The following is a 10,000-nucleotide window of genomic DNA, read 5'->3' on the forward strand; positions in this document are numbered from 1 at the left end:
ATAGTCCGAACTTGCTTTGTATCAACACTGGAAAGAAGCTCAAAGCTGCACAGCAACAAGTATGACCGTTCCATCGAACCCCCTGCTCCTCCGCCATCTGTGTTGTACCCCCTGTCTGGTAGTCGCAATCTTACTATCCCTGGCACAGTGAGGGAGCTGGCTACTGAAGTTCTGTTCGAGCAGGATCGTGATGCGCTTAGCCTGCCAACAATCATCCTGGATTCTTTGCAGAAGGTACGTGGGAGAACTAGTTTTAGTCCAGTAATTAAGTTATAGGTTAGTGGATCAGTTTTGGCTTGATAGAAATCTGGTCTTGTGTTTCTCATTCATAGTAAATTGAGATTTGGGTTAAATGTGAATGCTTAAAACAGTCTGAGAAGATCATTGAAGTTGAAGGAACAGTATCTTAGCAAAAGGCAGTGAAAGAAAATACATTTTTTCTTGTATATGATAACTTGAGATCTTTTTATTCTTTTAATTTTTTTTTCCAGTGTCCAATTGATACCCGACGAGTGCTTGCAGAGAACCTGCTCATTATCGGAGGCACTGCCAGCATGTTGGGCCTTAGGCACCGCCTGCTGGCTGAAGTGCGCACTCTCGCTGCTTCAGATGCATTCAGCAAAGTAGTGAAGATAGATTCTTTCAAGATCCACAACCCACCTGCCAAAGCTAATTATGTGGCCTGGCTGGGAGGTAAGTCTTGGAGAGGGTGGGTCCGGGAGAGGGGGAGTGGATGAGTGGGTGAGATGTGAATGTGTGGGTGAGTGCGAGACAGTGATTGACAGGGTGCTTCGAGGATGGTGAATGAGGAAGTGAGAGATTAAATGAGTTAGTGGATAAGTGTTGGGCAACTTAGTATGAGAAAAAGAGAGGGAAGAAAAGAAAAAAAAATTGTGAATGGGGAGTGTACACATGCATGATTATTTCAGCTTTTGCATGTATTTTAGTCTGACTTTTCATGTAATCAGTATTTCTTTTATTATGATCATAAAATATTATTTTCCATTTCAGTATTTCAGTAATCAGAAGTACTTATGACCATTTTTATTCTCTTCTTCATGCTTTTTCTTTTTCTTTTTTTTTCTTTTTCTTTTTCTTTTTCTTTTTCTTTTTCTTTTTCTTTTTCTTTTTCTTTTTCTTTTTCTTTTTCTTTTTCTTTTTCTTTTTCTTTTTCTTTTTCTTTTTCTTTTTCTTTTTCTTTTTCTTTTTCTTTTTCTTTTTCTTTTTCTTTTTCTTTCTTTTTCTGTTTCTGTTTCTGTTTCTCTCTCTCTCTCTCTCTCTCTCTCTCTCTCTCTCTCTCTCTCTCTCTCTCTCTCTCTCTCTCTCTCTCTCTCTCTCTCTCTCTCTCTCTCTCTCTCTCTTTTCTTTATGTTTACCTCAGTCTGTATCTTTATTATGCACATTTTTCAATTTCTCCATTTTCCTCCTCAGGTGCCATCCTTGGAGGGACAGAAGCGGTGGCCCTGCGCACCCTCCCCCGCGACCAGTTCCTGGTGAATGACCGAGTGCCTGACTGGTGTGACCTCTCATACAACCTGAAGGAGGAGAGGGATGAGAAGTCGGCCTGATCTCCCATTTCACCAACTCCTAGACCTGCTTCATCTTCTTGATTCTCTTGACATTTGCAGTTTTGACTTTCTCATCTTTTCAGACTTTCCACTTGACCTTTTTGACCTCCAGACTTTCTTGAAGTTTCTCCATGACTTGATCTTCTGCCTTGTATTGTACAGGGCCTTCTTAACTTTCCACTTGGCCTGCAATATTTTCTTGCCTCTCCACTTGACCTATCTGACCTTAACTTCTGTGACCAATGTGATACCACAAAAGCCACCTCTATGATGCAGCAGTTTGGCTTTTGCTTCATTTTCGTTATATTCTGAGATGCTGGGTCAGATTTGTATATATTTTTGTATTTATTAGGATGGCATTCCTGGTTAGAAGATTTAAGTGAAAAGTGAAAGCGAATGACTTGGACAATTTTCATGTGACTTCTGTCTAATAAGGAAGCAGAAAGCAGCTTTAAAGATAATTATGATATTTAATATGTTGACTTTAATTTTGGAAATATATGCTTATACTGTAGAGGGTTTATGTTTTATTTTGTATGGTAGCAGAAACCCTGCAGGTTGACAGTTTTATAATGGTCTTTTGTGTTTTTTTTATAGTTCATTACTTCATTTTTATATATAATCTTTATATGTGCACAAGACTGGGAAAGCAAAATGTTTTTTTTTACAATTCATTAGTATTTACTAGTGCTAGACATTTGGCATTTTAATACTCCTCTACTATTCACTAATTTCTTCAAGCATGTAGGATAATTTTCATGAATACAATTTTTTCTTTTGCTTTTTATTTTGAATATATTACAATCCTATAATGTATTAGGAAATAAAAGATTTATTTACAATTTTTTAATACACAATAAGGAACATGCAGTGTGAAGAGATTGTGGAATTAAGTACATTTAGTCTCAACAGAAGATAGCAGCAAATAGGTAATATATATGTGAAATAGGGACATTTTAAAAAGAACTTGTAAATGCTTATAGGGTTAAAGCCAGTGACTTTTTGAATACCCATAGGCAGAATTATTAGAAAGCTGACTAGCATATACATTAAAATGTAATATTCTTTATATAATCCCAAAGAACACACAGAGTAGAAATGTCAAGTATTATCATGCTTTATTCCTTTACTTTGTGACGTCTTTTCTCGTCTCTCAACCTTAATTGGATATTTGTATGTTTAGAAGTTGACAAGCACTCTTTCCATATTTCTTTATGTATGTTTATTATGCAGTGTTATGCTTGTCAACTTGAAGAGTGGTGCAGCTTTAACTACAATATATTGATACAATCTCAACTTCCCAATTTATTTTCAGTCACAAATAACAACACTCTTTGAATCAATATCCGTGCACAAAGGTAGATAATAGTACTTTTAGAGCAGTCTTTTAAAAAGCAATGAATGAAGACAACCACAAAATCTAAAATGTGGAATGCATAAAACAATAGAAATGCTTTCATATATAAATTTCATATATATATATAATATATGCAAAGAGGTCTGTATTCAGTATATATTTACTTTTCCAAGTATATGAGTTATATGGAAAGAAACATTATAGTAAACTCTGTCTATATTTACTGCTTATATGAAGGAAAGCATTAGACTTTCCTTCTGAAAACAGTTCCAATGACCTTAAAGTTATTGTTAGTTGCATAACTATTGCCATTACTATAGTTATCATTTTTCATTATGAACTTAATTTTTTATTGATTTTATTATGTACTTTATTACCATTAATATCACTTATTAATATCAGTATTATTATTATCACTGTCAACATCACCATCATATATCATTATTATTATTATAAAGATTCATGATATAAAAAACAATCTTTTAATATGCAGTCATAACATGGTATTTTGGAGACTCGAGGAGAGAGAATGATTTTGCTTCCTCATATAATATTAAGACTATGCTTATAATGAGCTCAAAGTTATGTAATTGCACACTTCAGATTGCAGAAGTGAAAGATATTTATTTAGAAATGAAGGACCATTTTCTGATAAATGTTATACACATTATAACACCCATCTGTAAATACACAAAGGAAACACATTTTGTCATTACATCTTACCACAAGACTGTTAGTACTAGGTAATTCAGATTCCACAAGACTTTCCCTACACAGCCTCTTCTAATAATAAAACAGGCAGTATACACTCTCAGGTCACATGGAAGCCTTTTGTAAATTCTTAAGATGTGGATAAGAATCAGCATCATAAGAGCAAGACTTTTTTTCATTTGAATAAACAAATTACATTGCAAAACACACACCATTCCGCATCACGCCACTCTTTTTCAATATACATAGGTATTACACAGTTTATTTTTTACTTCAGTTCATCTCCAAAAGTTGTGCAGGTACCGATCTACTTGAAGTATTTTTTTCCCATATCTAAGCTTATAAATTACAGTCCAGTTGGATACCACGAAAATGAAAGATGCATTACTCAAAGGTAATTCATTCCAGTATCTAAAGATTATGAACCTTGTAATCTTCTATTTACTATCAAAATATATTAGAAATAATCAGTTTACCTTTATAATATTCAACTTTCATCATCCATCCAATAAGCTTATGAGTTGGTTAAACAAAACACCAGGAAATATAATTTAATGTTACTAATTAACACACAAACCCACGTTGCATGATTCACATATGCCACATAATAAAATTATATAATCGATCAGTCACACAATGTCTGAAGTTTTCCTATACACAAACTCTGCTTGGAAATCGTTATATAAAGTTATGTCCATCAAGGATTATATAATTTCAGGCTAAACTGCCGTATTTTTAAATCTTGCAAACATATTATCTCAGGTTTTACGTGAAGACTGGATACTGCTTTTGTATCATTTCATAAAAAATATTACTTTATTTCCCTTGCAAGTCCTTTAATATATGTTCACACATAGGGCACTTAAGTTATAGCATGACTGATTACCGTTACATATCGTTAAGTACATATATTATTCTGAGTACTCTTCTTAACATAAATAATTGAACTAGAAATATGCAATAACAGAAAAAAAAATATTTTTCATCACGGTCATTCAGTACTTGCTTATGTAATTTTGCTTCTTGTACTAAATTATCTCAAATTACGACTTTAAACCACTGCCAAAGGAGAACCGAAAAAAATGTAAAAGAACATTTTGAAAATATATTCTGGACATAGTCAAGGCCTCATGTCCTGAATTTAAACACGAAGCGAACGGTTAAACGTCAGCGGCGCTCCAACATCCCTTTCACTATTACCGTAGAGATTTCAATAAATTCCGGGAGACGTGCTAATTGTTTACGTCCATTTCCCACCTTCATGTCAAATGATCAAAGCTATAAATTTCAGTATCGTTTATTCATAACTGGTAAATCATCACTCGAAGTCAGAAAATGCAGATATCATGCTAGACAAGGAAGTCTCTTTAAATATACAATAACCTAATATATAACAATATACTGCATTACATAATAAAATAATTTAAACAAGAATAACAACTTTTGCAAAGAACTGACCTCTCGAAAAAGACACAGATTGTGAATGAAAGAAAAAATGACAAACTCGAAAATATATACATGATGGGTTATGATGGATCCCAGTCAACACACTGTACTGTCACGTTTTCGTTGCTCTTGACTGCATTTCTGTCTACTGCTGTCATCCACTTGGTGTTTGCAGGCAGCTGGTCAACACACGGCCCTCCTTCATCACTGACTGCGAACAAATCATTCCCCATTCCTGTTGATGAACGAAAATTTGATTATACATACATACATACAGACAGACAGACAGACAGACATAGATATAGATACAGATATATATTCGTTTAAAATGCAAAACACTCCATATCAGGGGACTACACGACTCAATACATACTTTTAATTCTAAATAGAAAAGCCAGTAATAATTACAAACAAAGGGCACGTGGCTTCGAGCCTTCAAGGATTACGTGAACTTTGCAAAGCACTGGCCTAAAGCACCAAAAGGTACTTCAAATAGAAGTACTCTTGTTGAGCCACGAGCTGTTTTAATTTAAAAAAATAATGATAATAAATAAAAAAAAACGCCCAATGTCATTTCTTCATTCGCTGCCAATGATTTGTGTGGTGTGTTCAAAAGATACGAAAGCCTAAAACACATTTTTCCCTAATCGACTATAACTACAAGTAATCTACTGCTAAACGATTAGTTGGGGCATATACTGCAGATAAAATCTCATATTATGCACCTGTGGATTTCTATGGATTCTAGTTAATACATATTAAAATAGATGACTTCACATAAAAAGGGGGTAGTTGACAATAACGTGTGTATAGTAGGAAAGTAAAAAGTCCGACCATCGGACACTGAAGAAGACAATTCGAATACAGGCTTGTGCTTGGGCAACAGAAGCCGGGAACATCAGGAACAGGTACATGATTGTCGACTATGCAAAGCTACTGGAATTTTCGAGGAGAGAACTCAGATGTAAACTTCTTCTTTTTTTCGGTGAATATTACTTTAATTTTCATCAACGAATATGTTTTCCCTCAATATGTATTTAGTATGGTTGTTCGCGGTCTTTCTGCCCATGACCGTCATGAATTGCATTGATTTACAGTAAAAAACATCAGTGCCTTAGTGTGATTTAGCCTGCATTGAGAAATGATATTCACTAGTGCATTAAAAAGTAATGTCCTAACTGCAATCAGTCGATGGCCATGTAGTGACAGTATGTGTTATTAAGCATATGCGAGTAGCCATGTCTAAACGTGATAGCCAATCTGTCTTCCAAAGCTATTTATGCGCAATTTCCGAAGCCGCTTCTATATTGAGAGTTGTGAAATATGATTACTGAAACAATCATCGCAGTTAGTCATCAGTCGTCTTCAGAAAGAGCACAACACCAATGAAAAAAAAATATATAGCTCAGTGCTACAAGTATTGCATGGCCAACGTCGCTGAAATGCAGAAACCGAGTTTGTACAGTGAACTGCACGAAGCCATTCATTGTGTATAGGGGCCTAATGCCTTGTGATAAGATAAAATAATAACATAATCCTTTCAACATTGTTAAAGCACATATGCAATGTCTAATCTGCGGTAAAAGTAATCGAAATAATTGATTACATAAAAAGTCGAAATAACTGATTACATACAAATCGTCAATGACTAAAGAGATTTATAACGTTGAATTAAGATATATATGTTTGAATTGATAACAAATCTGATTCTTTAAAAATTGACCCTGGCAATATTCCAGTACTATTGGAAAGAAGATGTGGTAAAAGCCAGTCTGTAACGCAAACATCGAGGGCAAGATGCTTTTTCTGGGGTTTGCAGAATCGAGAGCCGTATACACAAATCTAAACGGCATAGATACCGGAAGTAAAAGTAATCATATGTCTTTTCAATCGGCGCCATCGAAACCTATCTCTCGGGACATCACCTACAGTTGTTTTTTTTCTGATTCCTTCCCATAAAAGTGCTCATAAAAGTAACATCCAACTCTGACTTGTTTGGACGGATATGACATACATCCTGACCAATAGCCTTATCTAGCTATGTCTAGATTGTTTTGAGATTACATTTCTAAGGCCCTGGACATACCATTCAAAATATCAGAATGGGCAATGCAAAAAAGTTGCCCGATAGTTGAAAATCTTGTATGTGTCTACCAACGAACTGTTGCACGTGTTTTATATTCGTAATGGTTCTGAGAAATTGACCAGAGGTTGTTGGGCCTTTTAATATAGTCTAAAGTGATATCTAATATTCTAGAACAATTAATAACACTTCTGCCACTGACTGATCTAGTTATAAATTTCATTAGCTTTTTTCTCAATATCTTCAAAGAAATAAAGTTGTAAAGAGGCCTAGCCAGAACTTAGCATTGCATAACCAAATCTGATACTGATAGTCCTTTACAATCTTGCGTTATAATGACACGGCAAATTTTTTTATGCTATTATAGTCGTAACGAGAAAATTACCTATGAGAGATACACCGATGGAAAGGACAGGTATGTGAGGCTGATGAATAGATATCTAGAGGCCATACTAATCTAAAGCGCAGGTAAGCACACGAGTAGTTGTTATCTGGATGGAGCACCAATTGTCAGTCTGTAATTAGGCTTTTCAACCGCGAGTCATTGTCTTCAAAAGAACATGAATACTGGAGAAACATTACTAGTGGAAGTTTGGTGGATCAGTCAGTATTTTTCAGGATATTCGTTAGCATCTACCAAGAAAATAGTTACGCAAGTCTACTTATGTAACAAGTAAATCATCAGAGTTAAAAAATAAAGGACATTTTTGTTTGCTGCTTATACTACAAGATTCGACAATTTCTCAGCGTAGCTAAAACGGAAAGTGAGTCTCTTCCTTCCTTGCACATCGTGTATAAGCATTTACTTTAATCACGTTTCCACAGACAACGAACAAAGAACAAATAGCCTCACCTATCCACCAGAAGTGGCCTGTTTCAGTACGAGCAATTCTGTATTCCGCGTTGCCCATGTAAGCGTAAACATCAGGCTGGCACTTCACGGTTTCTTCCTCATCGATCTCGCTATCCTGACCGTCGATATGCAGATTATTAAAACTTTGCAACATTGTCAAATTGTAATTCCTTCTGGTGCGCCCAGTGTCTGATCGGTTAGGCAGTGGCTTCGATTTAACCTTGGCGGAAACTGGGTGTGTTCCCGATGCGCACGACTTGGTCGGTTTTTCGGTCGTTGAGGAGAATGTTTCTGGTGGAGACAATACACACTCTAAGAGTTTATTCAGCATGTCCAGTGTTTCCTGGAGGATGATATTCTTCGGTGCAGGTTTCTTGGGTAACTTGCTACTCAAAAGCGGGAAACTGTCTCTTTGCCGGACTTGTGACTGGGCGAAAAGCAGGCGAGTTAGTGGGTCGTCTTCCTGATCGTTTGGGGCGGCGGTTTTGCGTTCGTTTTGGCGAGCATCTCGCTGGTCCTCTTGTCGACTCCCTTGCCAGCTATTTAGCATATGGTATTGTCGGTTATTTGGCAGATCTGTTTGTCGGTCATTTAACATCTCAATTTGACTGCCATGTAAGGTATCAGCTTGCTGGCTATTTAACATATCTACTTGTCGGGTGTTTGGCAGATCTACATGGCTATGTAGCAGGTCAATTGGCTGCCCACTTAACATATCAGCTTGCCGGACATTTAACATATCAGCTTGTCGACCATTTAACATATCAGTTTGCCGGACATTTAACATATCAACTTGCCGTCCATTTAGCATATCAGCTTGCCGACCCTTTAACATATCAGCTTGCCGGACATTTAACATATCAGCTTGCCGTCCATTTAGTATATCAGCTTGCCGACCATTTAACATATCAACTTGCCGGCTATTTAACATATAAACCTGGCCATTTAACACATCAGATTGCCGGTCATTTAGCATATTAACTTGTCGGTTAGTTACCTGAACATCTTGCCAGCTATTTATTGGTTCACCTTTCTGGCCACTGTTTAGTTGATCATCATGCTGGTCGTTTAGGAGAATATCAAACATGTCATGATCACCATCTGGCTCATCTAATGAATTGTCTACTTGGCCAATTTGGTGTTCGTCTTGCCAGCCCTTTTCCCGGCCATTTTGTAGGCCATCGTGCTCGAGGTTGAACTGACCGCCCAACAACCCCTGCAAGTAGTCCATGTTCGCCCGTTGGTCCCTGCCTCTCTGCCCGGGCACCGAGAACCGCTTCACACGCGAGAGGGACTTCCTGGTCGTGGTGGAGGGCGACTGGATCCTCAACTTCGGGGGATTCTTGTTCTTGTCTTTTCCGTTCATCTGCCTGAAGAGCGACACGAGAGCATCTTCGCCGTTCACGACCGTCGGGGGGAGCTGGCGAGGCGATGGCGTTATCAAGCTGAAGCCCTTCGTCAGGCTCATTGCCTTCGCCAGTGCCTCCTGCTCGAGTCTGGTAGTCTCCTCTTCCTTGAGTTGCTCTACGACGTCGGTCCTCCCGTAGTAGCCGCGGAAGCATCTCTCGCCCCTCACCTTCACCTTGCGACAAGTGCAGGGGCCTGGGGGGGAGAGAGGACTGATGAGGAGGGCCGTCAGATAATTAAAATCATGAGTAAACAATGATAACAATGAGCGTAATGATATTGACCTCTATTGTAGCAGTGATTAGTGTTTACTGAATATTTAAATAATGATGATTCAAAATGTTAGAGAAAAAAAACTAAACGCAGAAATTGGCAACCATAATTTTCGTATTGAATCTTGTATTGAGGCTTTTAGCATTTTTAGAACTAACAACAGGTCAGAAGAATCACCGAATTCAACCATTTCTCAGTTCAATGTAACGATGTTTAGTTATTGAAATGCATGAGAAACATCTGATACGTAAACATATGATTATCTATATTGCATTATATATATACGCGTACTATGCACTTAG

At 37.0% G+C, this 10,000-nt stretch overlaps 2 protein-coding genes across 3 annotated transcripts in view; one reads left to right on the forward strand and one right to left on the reverse strand.

Annotated features, from left to right (window-relative positions):
* Window positions 1-4: 4 nt before the first annotated feature.
* LOC125028996 (actin-related protein 10-like) lies at window positions 5-2,864 on the forward strand (the record flags this gene model as incomplete). Its single annotated transcript, XM_047618692.1, is given in 3 exon segments — window positions 5-234; window positions 492-693; window positions 1,432-2,864. Coding segments are annotated over 3 exon segments (569 nt in total), but the record flags the coding sequence as incomplete, so codon positions are not given.
* A 2,062-nt stretch (window positions 2,865-4,926) lies between these two features.
* LOC125028994 overlaps window positions 4,927-10,000 on the reverse strand; it is an 11,013-nt gene continuing 5,939 nt past the window's right edge. For both annotated transcript variants that reach the window (XM_047618690.1, XM_047618691.1), the window contains exons 5-6: window positions 8,019-9,620; window positions 4,927-5,317 (exon numbers count right to left, since the gene is read on the reverse strand). In XM_047618690.1, the coding sequence (XP_047474646.1) occupies window positions 5,163-5,317; window positions 8,019-9,620 (1,757 nt within the window). In that variant the 3' untranslated portion in view covers window positions 4,927-5,162. The remainder of the gene's footprint in view (window positions 5,318-8,018; window positions 9,621-10,000) is intronic.

This window comes from Penaeus chinensis, chromosome 9, assembly GCF_019202785.1.
Source record: "Penaeus chinensis breed Huanghai No. 1 chromosome 9, ASM1920278v2, whole genome shotgun sequence".
Taxonomy (NCBI): Eukaryota; Metazoa; Arthropoda; class Malacostraca; order Decapoda; family Penaeidae; genus Penaeus; species Penaeus chinensis.